This window comes from Anomaloglossus baeobatrachus, chromosome 9, assembly GCF_048569485.1.
Source record: "Anomaloglossus baeobatrachus isolate aAnoBae1 chromosome 9, aAnoBae1.hap1, whole genome shotgun sequence".
NCBI classification, from domain to species: domain Eukaryota; kingdom Metazoa; phylum Chordata; class Amphibia; order Anura; family Aromobatidae; genus Anomaloglossus; species Anomaloglossus baeobatrachus.
In genome coordinates, this window is record NC_134361.1 from 39,218,946 (window position 1) to 39,238,427 (window position 19,482).

Genomic DNA, 19,482 nt, shown 5'->3' on the forward strand with positions numbered 1-19,482 from the left:
ATACAGCTACCGCCACAGCTAGGGTTCCCAGGGCCAGCGCCTGCGGGCAACAAGAGGCTCCTCTGGCAAACACACCGCTGGGGAGCGGGCTACCGGTGGGAAGCCATCGTGGCCGAAAACTCAACAAAGGTGCAGGAAGAGACAGTCACCGTCAACCAACCGGGAGTGATCACCGCAGCCGCCTGTGGGCCCTGTCCATCCTGCCGTCTGTTTTACCAGAGACTCCGTGTACGTTACTGGCTGAGTGAGTACCACCGTGCCGTCTGGCACCGCGCTGCCCCCGCGACCCTGCACCTCGCCAAACCCCGCCATCCACCTTCCAGTCAACATCACCGGGCCCCGGGACCACCAAAATTCCCCCTACCCACGGAGGGGAGAGAACCATCCCAGCTGCTCCCTGTCATCGCTCCCGGGATCCCCTTACAGAGCAGCGGTGGTGTCCCAACCTCACCACATACCGTGGGTGGCGTCATAAACCGACATCCCAAACACCAACAAACCACCCCTTTCACTCACGGGCAAGGAGCGCCGCTCGAGTCCCCGGGATCCGGCCCACCACTCGAGCCACCGAGCAGCAGCAGCAGCCCCGGGCCCGAGCGTGGTGAGCGCAGCGCCCCGCCGCCCGCGACACTAATACCTCCCCTTTATTGGGATATAAGAGGGATCCGCATGTGTACCTCACCTACCCAGGTAGCTTTATGGTGGAGGATTTTTTTTAGGATCCTATATAAGGTATAACCTTTAAGCCAGCATTATTTCTGGGGATAGGATTGGGTCAGATTTGTGCCCTAATATTTATACAGTCATCTCTATTGCTGACTATTCATTTGTGTTTTATCTCACATTCACAGTGAACTGCATTCACTTTTAATATATGCACATTAAAAGTTACGTTTTAGGTCCTTTCCTTGTGATTATTAGCTCCTCTGTTGATCCAGCTATTTATTATTGTAAGTACTTTGGATCCTTGGGGATAGTGCTATTTATTACACACTAGAAGACACACACACACACACACACACACACACAAAGAGACACACACACAGAAACTGTTTCTGTTTGAGGTATTATATTGGCTGTTTTGACAGCTGCCATGGATATATATCAGGTGGTCTGTAGCAACCAATCACAGCTCTGCTTCTATGTTATTACAGGTCAAGAAGCTCTGATTGGTTGCTATAGGCAAGGAAGGACATTGATAGTATAGGCCATCTTATGTGTGGGGTAATACCGTATGATTTTGGTGCTGACGCTTAGGTAACGCTGTTGTAGAGGCCGATGTAAGTCACATGACCTTACCTGTATACTAATTGTGTGGGGTAATATATACTGTCAATTACAGACACTAATCCGCCATACAAGAAGAAAATTGATTGGACGATTGTCGTCAGACGCTATTTTGTTGTAGTTAAGAATAGATATTAGTTACTATCCTGGGCAAAGGTGGGTAATACAGCTAGTGAAAGAATAAAATAATAATATCTTGAATTTTTCTGTGATTTTAATACTAATTATTATAAAATTCTGTGTACAGGCTATACGTTTCTAGTAATATATGTAATATTTCACAGATGGGTGACATTATTTATAGAATACAGAGCTGTAAAATATATTTATCTGACAAGTCATAACATACAAGTGTCAGTGAGGACAGTTTATGGCTATTACAGAAGTTATCAGGTTAATTGTTATGTAATCTGATTTCTGGTTATGCTATATCAGCTGTTCTGAACCTCTGTACCTTGTATATGCAACAGCTTGAAAGGCTTTGTACATAATTAGTTAAAGGTCTCGTAATAGCGGCCGTGGCCGGGTACTGCACATCCGCCTCCTATTGATTTGAATGGGAGGTGCAGTACGCGGCCGCAGCCACTACCAGAAGACTGGGCAGCTCCAGAACAGTAACAATGCAGTGACATGACAACAGTCTACATAACTAATCATATGCTAAATAGTCAAATTTATGTATGAGATAGCCAAGATGATTGTCTATAAAATGAAGGTCATCTCTTGTTCAAAGGTGTAGTGGATGGTGAGCCTTCAAATCAAAGTGCAAAACATTGTTACCCTTTTGCTCGTCAATGAATGTTGTACATTTACACAAAGTATAAATGAAAGCTTTTCTAAATCTCACAACCTCTTTAACCATTTGCTTAAATTTACAGGTGTTGTTGCAAGCAGTGGAGAAAGGTGGAAAATCCTTCGAAGATTTTCCTTGACAACTTTGAGAAATTTTGGTATGGGAAAAAGAAGCATGGAAGAAAGAATCCAAGAAGAAGCCCGATGTCTCACTGAGAAATTAATGAAGGATAAAGGTTGGTTGAATTTCAGAAATTCATCTCATTGTGTCCTTGGATAGCTTATGACCAATCTCTATCTATATAGACTCTTCATGAACATACATGCCCGTCCATTGGTTACATTAAAATCCTACTTTTCTCAACTTCTTCAGTTACGAATTTGTCGGACTGCTCCAATATATACAATGGATCATTGGCTGATCCTATGAATCAAGAGATACTTCCAACATTAAGGGGTACTTTGCACGTTGCGACATCGCTAGCCGATGCTAGCGATGCCGAGCGTGATAGTACCTGCCCCCGTCGCACATGCGACATCTTGTGTTAGCTGCCGTATCGAACATTATCGCTACGGCAGCTTCACATGCACTCACCTGCCCTGCGACGTCGCTCTGGCCGGCGAACCACCTCCTTCCTAAGGGGGCGGGTCGTGCGGCGTCACAGCGACATCACAAGGCAGGCAGCCAATAGAAGCGGAGGGGCGGAGATGAGCGGGATGTAAACATCCCGCCCACCTCCTTCCTTCTGTGTAGCCGGCGGGACGCAGGTAAAGAGATGTTCCTCACTCCTGCGGCTTCACACACAGTGATATATGCTGCCGCAGGAACGAGGAACAACATCGTAACATCGGTCGTCCCGAAATTATGGAAATGACCGACGCTACACAAATCGCCGATTTACGACGCTTTCTTTGTCGCTCCATTGGGAGACCCAGACAATTGGGTGTATAGCTTCTGCCTCTGGAGGCCACACAAAGTAATTACACTTTAAAAAGTGTAACCACTCCCCTCTGCTATACACCCTCCCGTGCATCACGGGCCCCTCAGTTCTTTGCTTTGTGTTGAAGGAGGCACACATTCACGCAAGCTCCACGTTTTAGTCAGCAGCAGCTGCTGACTTTATCGGATGGAAGAAAAGAGGGCCCATAACAGGGCCCCCGGCATGCTCCCTTCTCACCCCACTCAGGTCGGCGGTGTTGTTAAGGTTGAGGTACCCATTGCGGGTACACAGGCTGGAGCCACATGCCGCTTTCCTTCCCCATCCCTTAGGGGCTCTGGGGAAGTGGGATCCTATCCGGTCATCCAGACACTGGGACCGGTCTCCCTCCGCAGCCCCTGGGGGAATCTGCCGGACAGGAGACGGAGTATCGTCAGGAACATGGCCCTGCATCCACAGGTACTCTGTGTCCCCGTTGGGACGGCGCATAAAGCACCTTGGGCCCAGACGCTGCAGCGACTGCGGCGTGGGTATGGGTCCGGGACTACCGCGCCGACCGTGCACTGCCGGCCGGCCGCGGTTTTAACTTTAGTCCCCGGCTTTTGCGGCCTAGTATAGTATTCTCCCGCCCCCAGGCCTGCCAGTCAGGCAAAAGGGGGGGACGGTCGGTATGACGCCGACAGTGAGGGCTGGAGTACACTGAGCTGTCCTCCGCCCCCCTCACTACTCACGCTGGGGCACCAGATTCCCGCACTTTTGTGACTACGCCCACGCCTCCCTCCTCCTCTGAGAACGCCGTCAGCCATTTTTTCAGCACATTCTGCGGTGGAGAACTTCTGGCTGCAGCTGAGGGAGACCCGGGGCAGGGAATCTGGTGGCCACACAGAGCGGTTGGTAAGCCACACCGGTCTGCCGGTGCTGGACCCCCCCAGAGTGCCGAACTGTATATATATATATCCTTTGTGTATACATTTGCTGGTTCGGCTGTACTGTTAACTTGAGGCTATATATATCCCTCAGTGATCACGGTGATCCCTTACTTATCTCTTGGAGGACAACAACATGTCGTCCGCAAAGAGCAAGGGTACCAGGGCACAGGCTTTTTTTGCAACCTGTACCTCATGTGCGGCTATGCTACCTGCAGGTTCCACCTACCCTCATTGTGTGCAATGCTCGGCCCCTGTGACACTCACTCAGCCGGAGCCTCAGGCACTGGTGGGACCCCCGGCTCAGGTAGAGACACCGGTTCCCACTGTCCAGGTGGCAGGGACAGAGTTTGCAGTTTTGGCTGACAAACTGTCTGAGTCGCTTTCACAGTCCATGGCTCAGTCTATGGACAAATGGTCTGCTAAGATACTAGAAGCCTTGCAGTCCAGATCGGTATCACAGGCCCAGGGCACTGTGCGTTCTTCGTCCCCAGGTCCCCCTCAGTTGGCGCAGCAATCTGCTCCTGAGGTGACACATAGGTCCCACGGTGAGGACTCCGACTCGGACCGCAGTCCCAGACCGGTGAAGCGGGCTCGCTGGGGACCTTCCTCCACTTCATCACGCTGCTCAGGGTCTCAGCATGAGGACTCTCTAGAGGATGAAGAGGAAGGCGCAGCTCAGGGCTCAGACCCTGACGGTGCTCTCAATCTAGATACACCTGAAGGGGACGCCATAGTAAATGACCTTATAGCATCCATCAACCAGGTGCTAGAAATTTCTCCTCCAACTCAACTGTAGAGGAGGCGGCTTCACAGCAGGAGAAACACCAGTTTCGGTTTCCCAAACGTACACGGAGTGCCTTTTTCGATCACTCTAATTTCAGGGATGCTGTCCAGAAGCACAGAGCATACCCGGACAAGCGTTTTACTAAGCGCCTTAATGACACACGTTATCCCTTCCCCCCGGAAGTAGTGAAGGGTTGGGCTCAGTGTCCAAAAGTGGATCCTCCAGTCTCTAGGCTGGCGGCCAGATCTGTGGTTTCAGTGGCAGATGGCTCATCGCTCAAGGATGCCACTGACAGGCAGATAGAGCTCATGATGAAATCCATCTATGAAGCCATAGGAGCATCTTTTGCTCCGGCATTCGCGGCAGTATGGGCGCTCCAAGCTATATCAGCTTGTCTGTCTGAGATTACTGCGGTCACACGCACCGCTACTCCGCAGGTTGTGTCTCTGACTTCTCAGGCGTCGGCTTTTTCGTCCTACGCCATGAACGCCGTCCTGGACTCGGTGAGCCGTTCAGCGGTAGCATCCGCCAATTCGGTGGCAGTCCGCAGAGCCATGTGGCTACGTGAATGGAAGGCAGACTCTGCCTCCAAGAAATTCTTAACCGGTTTGCCATTTTCTGGCGACCTTTTGTTTGGAGAGCAATTGGACGAAATTATTAAACAATCCAAGGGAAAGGACTCGTCCTTACCCCAGTCTAAACAAAACAAACCTCAACAGCGAAAGTTTCAATCGAGGTTTCAGTCCTTTCGGCCTTCGGCCAAGTCACATTCCTCCACGTCAAACAGGTCGGAGAAGGGCCAGAGGAACCCTTCTGCATGGCGGTCTAAGTCACGGCCTAAAAAGACCGCCGGAGGCACCGCCACCAAGGCGGCCTCTTCATGACTCTCGGCCTCCCCAAACCGCATCCTCGGTCGGTGGCAGGCTCTCCCGCTTTTGCGACGCCTGGTGGCCACATGTCCAAGACCGATGGGTGAGAGACATTCTGTCTCACGGTTACAGGATAGAGTTCAGCTCTCGTCCTCCAACTCGTTTCTTCACAACATCTCCGCCCCCAGAGCGAGCCGCTGCACTTTTTCAGGCGGTGAATGCTCTGAAGGCAGAAGGAGTGGTGATTCCCGTTCCCCCTCAGGAACATGGTCACGGCTTCTACTCCAACTTGTTCGTGGTGCCAAAAAAGGACGGATCTTTCCGTCCCGTTCTAGACCTCAAACTGCTCAACAAGCATGTCAGAACCAGAAGGTTTCGGATGGAATCTCTCCGCTCGGTCATCGCCTCAATGTCACAAGGAGACTTCCTAGCATCAATAGACTTCAAGGATGCTTATCTCCATGTGCCGATCGCACCCGAACATCAACGCTTCTTGCGTTTCGCCATTGGGGACGAACACCTTCAGTTCGTGGCACTGCCTTTCGGCTTGGCGACAGCCCCACGGGTCTTCACCAAGATCATGGCAACAGTGGTGGCGGTCCTACACTCTCAGGGCCACTCGGTGATCCCTTACTTAGACGATCTCCTAGTCAAGGCACCCTCCTGGGTGGCTTGCCAGCACAGCCTGACCATTGCCCTGGAGACTCTCCAGAGGTTCGGGTGGATCATCAATTTCCCAAAGTCAAAATTGACACCGACCCAATCCCTGACTTACCTCGGGATGGAGTTTCATACTCTGTCAGCGATAGTGAAGCTTCCGCTGGACAAACAGCGTTCACTACAGACAGGGGTCCAATCTCTTCTTCGGGGTCAGTCACACTCTTTGAGACGCCTTATGCACTTCCTAGGGAAGATGGTGGCAGCAATGGAAGCAGTTCCCTTTGCGCAGTTTCATCTGCGTCCACTTCAGTGGGACATTCTCCGCAAATGGGACAAGAGGTCGACGTCCCTCGACAGGAACGTTTCCCTGTCAAAAGCAGCCAAAACCTACCTTCAGTGGTGGCTTCTTCCCACTTCTTTGTCGAAGGGAAAATCTTTCCTGCCCCCATCCTGGGCTGTGGTCACGACAGACGCGAGCCTGTCAGGGTGGGGAGCGGTCTTCCTCCACCACAGGGCTCAGGGAACCTGGACTCCGACGGAGTCCTCCCTGCAGATCAATGTTCTGGAGATAAGGGCAGTGTATCTAGCCCTACAGGCGTTCCAGCGGTGGCTGGAGGGCAGACAGATCCGAATACAATCAGACAACGCCACGGCGGTCGCATACATCAACCACCAGGGCGGTACACGCAGTCGTCAAGCATTCCAAGAAGTTCGGCGGATTCTGCTGTGGGCGGAAGCCACAGCCTCCACCATCTCCGCAGTTCACATCCCGGGCGTAGAAAACTGGGAAGCAGACTTTCTCAGTCGCCAGGGCATGGACGCAGGGGAATGGTCTCTTCACCCGGACGTGTTTCAAGAGATCTGTTGCCGCTGGGGAACGCCGGACGTCGATCTAATGGCGTCTCGGCACAACAACAAAGTCCCGGCATTCATGGCACGGTCTCAGGATCACAGGGCGCTGGCGGCAGATGCGTTAGTTCAGGACTGGTCGCAGTTTCGACTACCTTATGTCTTTCCCCCTCTGGCACTACTGCCCAGAGTGTTACGCAAGATCAGGTCCGACTGCAGCCGCGCCATCCTCGTCGCTCCAGACTGGCCGAGGAGGTCGTGGTACCCGGATCTGTGGCACCTCACGGTGGGGCAACCGTGGGCACTCCCAGACCGACCAGACTTGCTGTCTCAAGGGCCATTTTTCCATCTGAATTCTGCGGCCCTCAACCTGACTGTGTGGCCATTGAGTCTTGGCTCCTAGCGTCATCAGGGTTATCTCAAGATGTCATTGCCACCATGAGACAGGCCAGGAAATCAACGTCCGCCAAGATCTACCACAGGACTTGGAAGATCTTCTTAGCCTGGTGCTCGGATAGGGGTTTTGCTCCCTGGCCGTTTGCATTGCCCACTTTTCTTTCCTTTCTTCAATAAGGATTGGACAAGGGTTTGTCTCTCGCCTCTCTCAAGGGACAAGTGTCGGCGCTTTCAGTGTTTTTTCAAAAGCGTCTAGCCAGGCTTCCGCAGGTCCGCACGTTCCTGCAGGGAGTTTGCCACATAGTCCCACCTTACAAGCGTCCGCTAGAACCCTGGGATCTTAACAAGGTGCTGACGGCTCTCCAGAAGCCACCTTTCGAGCCGATGCGGGAGATCTCTCTATCTCGCCTTTCACAGAAAGTGGCCTTCCTAGTGGCAGTCACTTCACTTAGGAGAGTGTCTGAGCTAGCAGCGCTGTCATGCAAAGTCCCCTTCCTGGTCTTTCACCAGGATAAGGTGGTCCTGCGTCCAGTCCCGGAATTTCTCCCCAAGGTGGTATCCCCTTTTCATCTCAATCAGGATATCTCCTTGCCTTCTTTTTGCCCTCATCCAGTTCACCAATGTGAAAAGGATTTGCACCTGTTAGACCTCGTGAGAGCACTCAGAATCTACATTTCTCGCACGGCGCCCCTGCGCCGTTCGGATGCGCTCTTTGTCCTTGTCGCTGGCCAGCGTAAGGGGTCTCAGGCTTCCAAGTCAACCTTGGCTAGGTGGATCAAGGAACCGATTCTTGAAGCCTACCGTTCATCGGGGCTTCAGATTCCTTCAGGGCTTAAAGCCCATTCTACCAGGGCCGTAGGCGCGTCCTGGGCTTTGCGGCACCAGGCTACGGCTCAGCAGGTGTGTCAGGCGGCTACCTGGTCGAGTCTGCACACCTTCACAAAACACTATCAGGTGCATGCCTATGCTTCGGCAGAGGCTAGCCTAGGTAGGCGAGTCCTTCAGGCGGCAATTGCCCACCTGTAAGAGGGGGCCGGTTTCCGGCTCTTTTTATCGAGGTATTCTGTTACCCACCCAGGGATTGCTTTTGGACATCCCAATTGTCTGGGTCTCCCAATGGAGCGACAAAGAAGAAGGGAATTTTGTTTACTTACCGTAAATTCCTTTTCTTCTAGCTCCTATTGGGAGACCCAGCACCCGCCCCTGTTCCCTTCGAGCTGTTGTTCTTTTGTGTACACATGTTGTTCATGTTCAATTGTTCTTTTGGTTAATGGTTCAGTTCTCCGAACATCCTTCGGATTGAATTTACCTTAGACCAATTTATAAGTTTCCTCCTTCCTGCTTTGGCACCAAAACTGAGGGGCCCGTGATGCACGGGAGGGTGTATAGCAGAGGGGAGGGGTTACACTTTTTAAAGTGTAATTACTTTGTGTGGCCTCCAGAGGCAGAAGCTATACACCCAATTGTCTGGGTCTCCCAATAGGAGCTAGAAGAAAAGGAATTTACGGTAAGTAAACAAAATTCCCTTCTTTGCGATCGTAAATCGGCACATCTAGGCTTTACACGTTGCGACATCGTTACTGGCGCCAGATGTGCGTCACTTTCGATTTGACCCCGACGATATCGCAGGTGCGATGTCGCAACGTGCAAAGTACCCCTAATATGATCAATGTGGCCAGCTATAGTGACTACATCTCCATACACACCAGACTATAGATCTGCTGTCCAACGTTGTAGTAATCTTTATCATGGTCTCTATTTTCCCAATGTTCCTCGTGTATTGCCTAGTTAAATCAATGACTGATGGCCTCTTTATATTTACTTACAGACGCTCCAATTAACCCATCATACATATTACGACTCGCTGTTTCCAATGTCATTTGCTCCGTCGTCTTTGGTGAAAGATTCGACTACGAAGACCAAAAGTTCTTGACCCTCTTGTCTTATATTAATCATTTTCTCCAGCTGTTTAACTCTCGCTCAGGACAGGTAAAGTTTATCTTTGAGTTCCAATTTCTGTGAATTATAGAATTAAAGGGTGTCTCTACTTTTGCCAACTTCTACTCATATGTTTAAAGGTAAACTGCTTGGTCTCCATTATTACAGAATGTAACCTCAGCACCAAATAAGGCCAATTGGATTCATAAATGCAGCAAAAGGCGAAATTTTAGTCCGATTAGGCAACACAGAAAAATCCAAAGCCGACGTTTCGATCTTATCAAGGTCTTTATTAAGGATATCTTTGTAGAAGGAGCCAGGCTGTGGAAATGTGCAATACAATACCGGAGAAGAAGTGCTAGGTGGGGTATGGCACTTCTCACAGACATATGGTGGATCCCTTGAGGTATATGCTGCCATACTCCACCTAGTGCTACTCCTCTGGTATTGTATTGGACATTTCCACAGCCTGGTTCCATCTATACAGATATTCTTAATAAAGATCTTGATGAGGTCAAAATGTCGGATTTGAATTTTTCTGCCGAATCGGAATTAAATGCCCCTTTTTGCAACATTTATGAATTCAATTAGTCTTATTTGGTGCTGAGGTCACATTCTACCATATGACATTGAGGACTCTGTCCTTTCCTTGAGCACAATACCATGTTTTCAGTGTGCCGACTTTTTTTCAGTAATTTGGCCCATTATTGTCATGCTTTAGATATGTTGTTTTATAATATTCATTCAATCTTCAGCCCTTTATAGTGTTAACTGCGGACACATTTTTGGTGGATGGTTTTTACCCCTATTCTGCCTACATATTCCCACACCAGGGGTGCACCATATTTTTGGAATTTGGTTATCAACCGCGCATGCGCAGTTATGAGCTTGGATGCCGAGATTTCTGCTTTTCCAACCAATGACATCTTGGCAGTTCCAACCAACCGGCTAAATAAACATTTGGTTTCTGCATCATAACTGTTATCGACAGGTTTAGCCAACAGCCTAAAATGTATGGGCGATCCGACAATTTATTGTTGGGAGAAATATTGAATCAGCATGTATGATTTAGGACTACCAATTGTGTTGTCAGAAATAAGTCACCACTAGGGCAAGGTTGCTGTCAGCCAAACAATCGGCCAAAGCATTTTTCGTCTGACAGCCATTTTATATGTATGGGAGGCTTTATTCACTGTTAACTATCTTGTACTGTATTTTTTAATCCGATAAAGCAGTGCTTCCTCAAAATGTGTTATTTTTGGGACCTTCTATAAAGAATTCATTTTTATACTAAAGATTAAAGATGAGCAAACAAGTTAGAGTGCAACTAAATCCTACAAAAATCTGCATTCACTAAAATGTGGATTTTTTTTGTAAATACCTTCTGCGCAGATTCGGCATGATGGTGGCCATTGCCAGCCACTTTTCTGAACCATAATGTGCCATCAAGCAGTTTACATTTTTCATCTCTTTGGTTCTTCCTTTACTCACCACCACCTGTCCATTCCCCACCGCCCGCATCTTCGGATCCCTTGCTGCTCATGTTTGAATCTTTGGTGCTCTCGAACTGCACTGGACTTCCAAGTGTTACGATGCCCATTAAGGTTGGGATGTCATGACATCACTACGCGCGCTGTTAACATCCCATGTGCCCAGGCAGAACCCTTCCAGGCACCATGTCAGGGAAAATTCTGGCACAGTGCAAAAGGGCTGAATATTTGTACTCGAATGGCGGGGGAATAGAAGATGCAGCGAGGACCAGATGGGTGGCTGTGCGTAGCCGAGGGTCTATAAAGGTGGGTTGTGACGTGACTATAATTGTATATATATTTTTTACATATTGCTAGAGATGAACCAAACCAAGATTTGGTGTTCATATCAAACACAGACTTTTTTTTAAAAAAATAGAGTTCAGATGCTTTACATATGCAAACCACTCACGCAAACATTGCTTGGGTATGCTTGGTACTCAGCCCAGTGCGAGCCATTTGCAGTGTTTGAACGATTTGAACTGGGGGATCGAATGTGTGCAGCCCCCTAAAAAATGGACAAAACCTGCCCACTTGCCTGAAGTGATCTTTTTATAGCAAGCTGCCCAATTAGTGACTTCCATTGGGGTTCTGGACAAATCCGAGTCCCAAACTAAACTTTATCTAAAGTCCAACTCAACTAGCCGAACTGAACCAACCAGTTCGCTCCTCTCCACATAATGCATTTATTATGCTATGATGTCTGACGAGATTCCAGAACACAACAAACCATATTAAATTTGCTAAGAATAACTTCTTCGCAAATCGAATTTCTCGGGAAATCATGCATAAACAGGCGAATCTGAATTTTGCCTGATCTGCTCACCTCTAATAAGATGTGCTAATGACACATTTTTTTATTCACTTTTTTGTTCCTGTCTAGTTTCTTTAAACTCATTGAAATGAGTTTTTCTTTTCCATCAGCTTTTTAACATGTTCCCAACTATAATGTCGTACATTCCTGGTCCTCATCAAAAAGTCTACAATATGGCAAAAAACCTGAAACAGTTTATTAAAGAAATGGTAAAGACCCATCGAGCCACCCTAGATGAGAACTGCCCTCGTGACTTCATAGACTGCTTCCTCGTAAAAATGAAAGAGGTGAGTTTGTTGATAACAAAAAAAACGTTTCTTAAGTCATCTAAGGATACCTGTCACGGCACGGACTAAGTGAAGGTCCGGCGTCAGGTAAAACATATAAACAGACAGGGGTTTTACCAAGACAAAGGGATACAAAGGGGACACATAGTGAGAGGGCAGATGGACACCACCTCTATTTACCTGTTGCTGTAACCTGCACTCCAAGCCAGTGACTATACAGGTTCTTCACCTGTCACCGAGCAGGAATCTGAAGCCCTTAGGGGCACTTTGCACACTACGACATCGCAGGTGCGATGTCGGAGGGGTCATGTCCAAAGTGACGCACTTCCGGCGTCGCACTCAACATCGTAGTGTGTAAATCCTAAATGATACGATTAACGAGCGCAAAATCATCGTAATCGTATCATCGGTGTAGTGTCTGGGAATTCCATAATTACGCGACTGCGACAGGTACGATGTTGTTCCTCGTTCCTGCGGCAGCACACATCGCTGTGTGTGAAGCCGCAGGAGCGAGGAACATCTCCTACCTGCGTCCTGCAGCTCACGCCGGCTATGCGGAATGACAGAGGTGGGCGGGATGTTTACGTTCCACTCATCTCCGCCCCTCCGCTTCTATTGGCCGCCTGCCGTGTGACGTTGCAATGACGCCGCACGACCCGCCCCCTTAATAAGGAGGCGGGTCGCCGGCCAGATCGACGTCGCAAGGCAGGCGAGTCCATGTGAAGCTGCCGTAGCGATAATGTTTGCTACAGCTGCTATCACAAGATATCGCTGCTGCGACGGGGGCAGGCACTATCGTGCTCGGCATCGCAAGCATCGGCTTGCGATGTCGTTGTGTGCAAAGTGCCCCTTAGAGTTCCTGTAGTAAGCCTTGGCTAATGAGTGGGAAAGTAAGGATCACTAGTCCTACCGGTGCACTAAAAAAACATACCAAGGGAAGGTAAGACAGAGGGGGGAAAACAACAACAGACTGGCTTCAACAACTAGGCTGTAGTCAAGCACCAGTACTGCAGCCTACATCGCTACCAACAGCAAGGGCTTAGCAGTTCCTTCCCCCTCTTGGTCAAGCATCCAAAGAGACCAGAGAATAACTGACACCACAGAGGGTATATAAAGGGACTGGGAGTGGTCCCAAACCGGAAACACCTGACCAGGAGTCAGAGGCTGCTGGCAAGGAAAAGTGACAATAAGTCACTAGTCTCAAAAAATACTGAGAAATGGCCATGACAATACCAAAAGGTAACTACTGTCTTTGGGAAGAAGACTTTGAAAGCATTCCATATGCTACCAATAGGCTTCTTGTAGTAGAGTGTATAGGGACTTGACAATTTTTCATAATTAAAATCTAAAAAAAAAATCATGAATTCAACTTTTAGGAAACAAAGAATTCAGGCACAGAATTTCATGAGCAAAACCTTGAAGCGACAATCTTAGACTTATTCTTTGCTGGAACAGAGACGACAAGTATGACATTGAGATATGCATTTCTTATACTCTTGAAACATCCAGAAATACAAGGTAATTATTCAAATGCATTTTTTATTTGTTTTTCATAATGGGAACCAACTAGCAGGATTTTCATATATCAAGTAAAGCCAGTGCCATACCGGCACTAGGATGCTAAATCCAATCATACCTTTAGTTAAGAGCCTGAAAGCTTAATTGAAGAAAAATGTGTAATCAAAGTTCCAGAAATGTACTGATTGTTTGAGTGGCTTGTGCTTCGGGACAGGAAATTGTGTCCTGTTTGCATGCCTGGCCTTTCTTCCCCCCATCGCTGCCATTTACGTCCATCGCATGCTCAGCAGCATCTGGAAGTATTTCAGGAACTCTTCCCTTAGATGGCGTTGGAGTCTGTGTCTGTGCACAGCTCTATCTCCGATGCCATCTTATTGAAGATGCTGTCCTCCTGCTTTGGACCTCTAAGAAGCTCATGCCACAGTGTTGACGAGAAGAGAGGATGCGAGGGCGCATGCGCCATCCACGGCACAAGCATCTGAGAAGTCCAAAGTAGGAGGACAGCATCTTCAATAAGCTGCCGCCGGAGATATCGCTATGCGCAGGCGGTAACTCCGACGCTATCTTAGTGAGAAGTTCCTTAAATACTTCAAGATGCTACAGAGCGCCCAGCTGACATAAATGCAATGGTGGCGATGGGGGGAGAATGGCCAGGCAATCAAACAGGGGTAGGATAATAACGCAAGACCCGACCCACATAGTCTTGCCCCGATGTACATGTGTAACACCTGCCTGGATCTACAAACTCAGACTGGCTGTAATGGAAAGGCTAGAGGAAAGCCACTCACAAAGCAGGACCCGAAGAACCTGAAACCCTTTAACCCCTATACTGGGATTTGGAATTACACAGGGCCCTGGAGATCACTATCAGTGGAAGGCTGCTGTCCGATGAGAGTAGTAGCCAGGCAGGGTCAAACCAGGAATTGCAGAACAGGGACATAATCAGGCAGGCAAGGACGTAATCAGAAAACCAAGCAGAGGTCAAATCCGGGACTGGTGGGGAGGTACAGAAACGGCAGGCAGAAGGGTAGTCAGGAAACAAGCAGAAGTCATGACACCAGAATCACTAAACAGAACAGGGCGGGACAAGAACCAGAAATACACAACTCTCTCTGGCAGTGGTCAGCAGAGAGGAGGGGAAATAAGAAGGGTGTGGTGTCTTCCCATTGGTTGTAGCTGAATGATGGTAACTGCAGCTGGAAGACACACGCCACCTACACTCAGCCAGTGGTACTTCAGATCCCCAGGAAACCCAGACCAGTGGATGAGTGGAGCCTGCACCCACCAGCACCTCTGGCATCAACTCCTCTCCCATCACCAGCACTATCCACAGCAGGAACAGATCGAAGCAGAAGTCGCTGGAGCGGACTCCGATGGGGCCGTAACAACATGCCACTCAAACAATCAGTGCATTTCTGGAACTTTGATTACACATTTTTCTGTATTCAAGCATCCAATCTATCAACTAAAGGTATGATTGGATTCAGCCTCCTAGCACCAGTATGGAACTGGCTTTATATGAAAATCCTTTTGGTAGGTTCCCTTTAACAACATAGAGTTAGGTCCAGAAATATTTGGACAGTGACACAAGTTTTGTTATTTTAGCTGTTTACAAAAACATGTTAAGAAATACAATTATATATATATATATATATATATATATATATATATATATATATATATATATATATATATATAATATGGGCTGAAAGTGCACACTCCCAGCTGCAATATGAGAGTTTTCACATCCAAATCGGAGAAAGGGTTTAGGAATCATAGCTCTGTAATGCATAGCCTCCTCTTTTTCAAGGGACCAAAAGTAATTGGACAAGGGACTCTAAGGGCTGCAATTAACTCTGAAGGCGTCTCCCTCGTTAACCTGTAATCAATGAAGTAGTTAAAAGGTCTGGGGTTGATTACAGGTGTGTGGTTTTGCATTTGGAAGCTGTTGCTGTGACCAGACAACATGCGGTCTAAGGAACTCTAAATTGAGGTGAAGCAGAACATCCTGAGGCTGAAAAAAAAGAAAAAATCCATCAGAGAGATAGTAGACATGCTTGGAGTAGCAAAATCAACAGTCGGGTACATTCTGAGAAAAAAGGAATTGACTGGTGAGCTTGGGAGCTCAAAAAGGCCTGGGCGTCCACGGATGACAACAGTGGTGGATGATCGCCGCATACTTTCTTTGGTGAAGAAGAACCCGTTCACAACATCAACTGAAGTCCAGAACACTCTCAGTGAAGTAGGTGTATCTGTCTCTAAGTCAACAGTAAAGAGAAGACTCCATGAAAGTAAATACAAAGGGTTCACATCTAGATGCAAACCATTCATCAATTCCAAAAATAGACAGGCCAGAGTTAAATTTGCTGAAAAACACCTCATGAAGCCAGCTCAGTTCTGGAAAAGTATTCTATGGACAGATGAGACCAAGATCAACCTGTACCAGAATGATGGGAAGAAAAAAGTTTGGAGAAGAAAGGGAACGGCACATGATCCAAGGCACACCACATCCTCTGTAAAACATGGTGGAGGCAACGGGATAGCATGGGCATGCATGGCTTTCAATGGCACTGGGTCACTTGTGTTTATTGATGGCATAACAGCAGACAAGAGTAGCCGGATGAATTCTGAAGTGTACCAGGATATACTTTCAGCCCAGATTCAGCCAAATGCCGCAAAGTTGATCGGACGGCGCTTCATAGTACAGATGGACAATGACCCCAAGCATACAGCCAAAGCTACCCAGGAGTTCATGAGTGCAAAAAAGTGGAACATTCTGCAATGGCCAAGTCAATCACCAGATCTTAACCCAATTGAGCATGCATTTCACTTGCTCAAATCCAGACTTAAGACGGAAAGACCCACAAACAAGCAAGACCTGAAGGCTGCGGCTGTAAAGGCCTGGCAAAGCATTAAGAAGGAGGAAACCCAGCGTTTGGTGATGTCCATGGGTTCCAGACCTAAGGCAGTGATTGCCTCCAAAGTAGTCGCAACAACATATTGAAAATAAAAATTTATTTTTTGGGTTTGGTTTATTTGTCCAATTACTTTTGACCTCCTAAAATGTGGAGTGTTTGTAAAGAAATGTGTACAATTCCTACAATTTCTATCAGATATTTTTGTTCAAACCTTCAAATTAAATGTTACAATCTGCACTTGAATTCTGTTGTAGAGATTTCATTTCAAATCCAATGTGGTGGCATGCAGAGCCCAACTCGCAAAAATTGTGTCACTGTCCAAATATTTCTGGACCTAACTGTATTATGTTCTCCTGATATCAGCATAGCTTCCATAGGTGCAAGAGTAGAAGTCAAGCCCAACACCTTAAAATGAAAAATATGTTCTGTCTTCTGTTTTTGTAAATGTCAGACAAAATCCATAAAGAAATTGATAATGTAATTGGCAAAGATCGTTGTCCATCAATAGAGGACAGGAGCAAAATGCCGTATACAGAAGCCGTAATCCACGAGATCCAGAGATTTGCTGATATCATCCCGACAGGATTACCACACTCAACCAGCATGGACACAACCTTCAGAGGATATCACATTCCTAGGGTGCAGTATACCGGTCTTATCAGCTTCTTGACTCAACTCTTTAAATGTTCCTCTTCTTTAAGATTTTCTTTTTTAAATCTCAATATTCCATACACTTATTTACAGGGAACTATAGTGTTTCCGATCTTGACCTCTGTTTTGAAAGACCCCAAACTATTTAAGAACCCAGATGAATTTGATCCTGGACACTTCCTTACTGAGAAGGGTTCCTTAAAGAAAAGTGATGCATTTATACCATTCTCTGCAGGTAAGAGAAACTGCTTATCTTTCATACTTAAAGGAATAACACTTATTGCAAATAACAGTAGTTATTGTCCATAGTACAATGATTTGCCTCATTGACATGTCCTAATAGATAGGTTTGTCCCTTTAAAGGGTTGATGAGACTAATGGGCGCATACGCATTTTTGGTGCAGAATATTGGGGGACATCACACAATGTATATGTAGTATAGCTTAATTTGACATTATGTTAATGCAAGTCATCAGGTTTCATCAAATTTACCTGCACTGTTATGCGAATATAATGATAATACGTTGAGATATTTGAGATTGTTTGTGAATTGAATATATGTGTTAGTTATTGAATCTATGGGTAAGTGGTTAATAAAGCATTCAACTCTTACACTCACCTTTCCTTGGTCTTCTGCATACTTATCCCACCACTTGTCTCCTGTTTGGTCTTCTCCTCCCCACCCCTGAGGAGCTCTAACCAATACGTTGATGACATGTTGTATGTGACTTGAATATATTTGTTACTTATTGAATATAAGGGTAAGTGGTTAATAAAGTATTAAACTCTTACACTCACCTCTCCTTGGTCTTCTGCATACTTATCCCACCACTTGTCTCCTTTTTGGTCATCTCCTCCCCACCCCTGAGGAGCGCTAACCAATACGTTGATGACATGCTGCCAGTTCTAATCTGGGATAACACTAGATATTCAATTTCCCTGAAGGGCCACCACATGGAAAATTATGTAATGGTTCACAGAAAAATCAATCTTCTCTTTGGCTGAAAAACTCTAATAAGTTCTTATTGTCTATGCCCTTATTGTCTTCTCAGGTAAACGCTTGTGTGTGGGAGAAGGCCTGGCTCGCATGGAGCTCTTCCTCTTTCTAACCTCTATACTTCAGAAATTCACCTTGGAGCCCATTGTGGACAGAAAGTCTCTGAGTATAAGACCCAAGCCCAACACCAATGGTTCCAGACCCCACTCATACCAGATGAAGGTTGTCCCTCGTTTCTGAGTTAAAAACCAACCTTTTGCCTAAAGAAATCCTATAAACTACAAAACTGATAAAGGCTGCTTGATTTTTAAAAGTATTTTGGTGATAAAAACTTTAGACCATAACTTGTGTTTAGTCCTAATTGTGCTGTTTATTTATTTTTTTCATCACATTGTTGTTATTTAGGCTCATAGATAATTATAACTGAGGTTGTGCTTCATACGTCAGGCCGTCCATGCACATAGGTGGTGGTTGGATTTTTTTTCACGAACACCATTACATGTGTTTGATTGGTCACGATGAAACAGCCCTTCTTCATGTTTTGGCAGGACTGGACAGAGGAGTATGTGGTAAAACTAAATATAACGTATTTCTACCTTTGTACCCGGAGGAAGGGGTGCCCCATGATGCACTTTTCCCATCATACTTTGACAAATGCATATGTTCCTATCTCAAAGATCTCTCATCAAATACTAGGAAGCTACCATTTTTTCTTTCATTGTCTTCCATCTTTTCATCCTGAAATGATTTTAGCTATCCATTAGTGAACCTTCACGTGATAGTCAACTAATGAATATAATCATGATAGTAGGTTGATCAGCATTCCTATGGCAGTGAACTAATAATCCTACTTCATGAAAACCACCAATGAAACTGTCCATGACTAGAGATGAGCAAACCAGTGGAATTTCGGTTTGGTGGGTTTAGATAAAGTTTGGTTTGGAACCCGGACTTGACCTCAACACCCTTGGAAGTCAGTAATTGGGCAGTTCGGCTTTGCCCACATACAGTCAGCCATAAACAGAGCATTTCTGGGGGAGGGTAGGCGGAGTTTTTCTATTTTTTGGGTAGGTGTACAACTGATCACTCTGTTGCCACCCCCAGTGTGAGCCGTTCAAACCCTGCAAGCGGTTCGCACTGGGCCAAGCACCGAGCGTACCCGAGCACAGCGATACTTACGCGAGTGGTGTTCATACGTAAGCACCCGATCTCAGAGTTTGTTTTTTAGTAAAGTCTGTGTTTGGTACGAACACATAACAGCGAACATCGGCTTCACTCAATCAATAAATTTCACCATGTCAACTCACGAACATGAATGTGATAGTT

At 46.9% G+C, this 19,482-nt stretch overlaps 1 protein-coding gene across 1 annotated transcript; it reads left to right on the top strand.

Moving 5' to 3' along the window:
- Window positions 1–1,200: 1,200 nt before the first annotated feature.
- LOC142251083 (cytochrome P450 2G1-like) lies at window positions 1,201–18,447 on the top strand. Its single transcript, XM_075323593.1, has 8 exons — window positions 1,201–1,280; window positions 2,166–2,315; window positions 9,333–9,493; window positions 11,896–12,072; window positions 13,449–13,590; window positions 16,960–17,147; window positions 17,253–17,394; window positions 18,212–18,447. The coding sequence occupies exons 2-8, from the start codon at window positions 2,240–2,242 to the stop codon at window positions 18,394–18,396; spliced, it is 1,071 nt and encodes a 356-aa protein (XP_075179708.1). The 5' UTR covers window positions 1,201–1,280; window positions 2,166–2,239; the 3' UTR covers window positions 18,397–18,447.
- The last annotated feature ends 1,035 nt before the right edge of the window (window positions 18,448–19,482 follow it).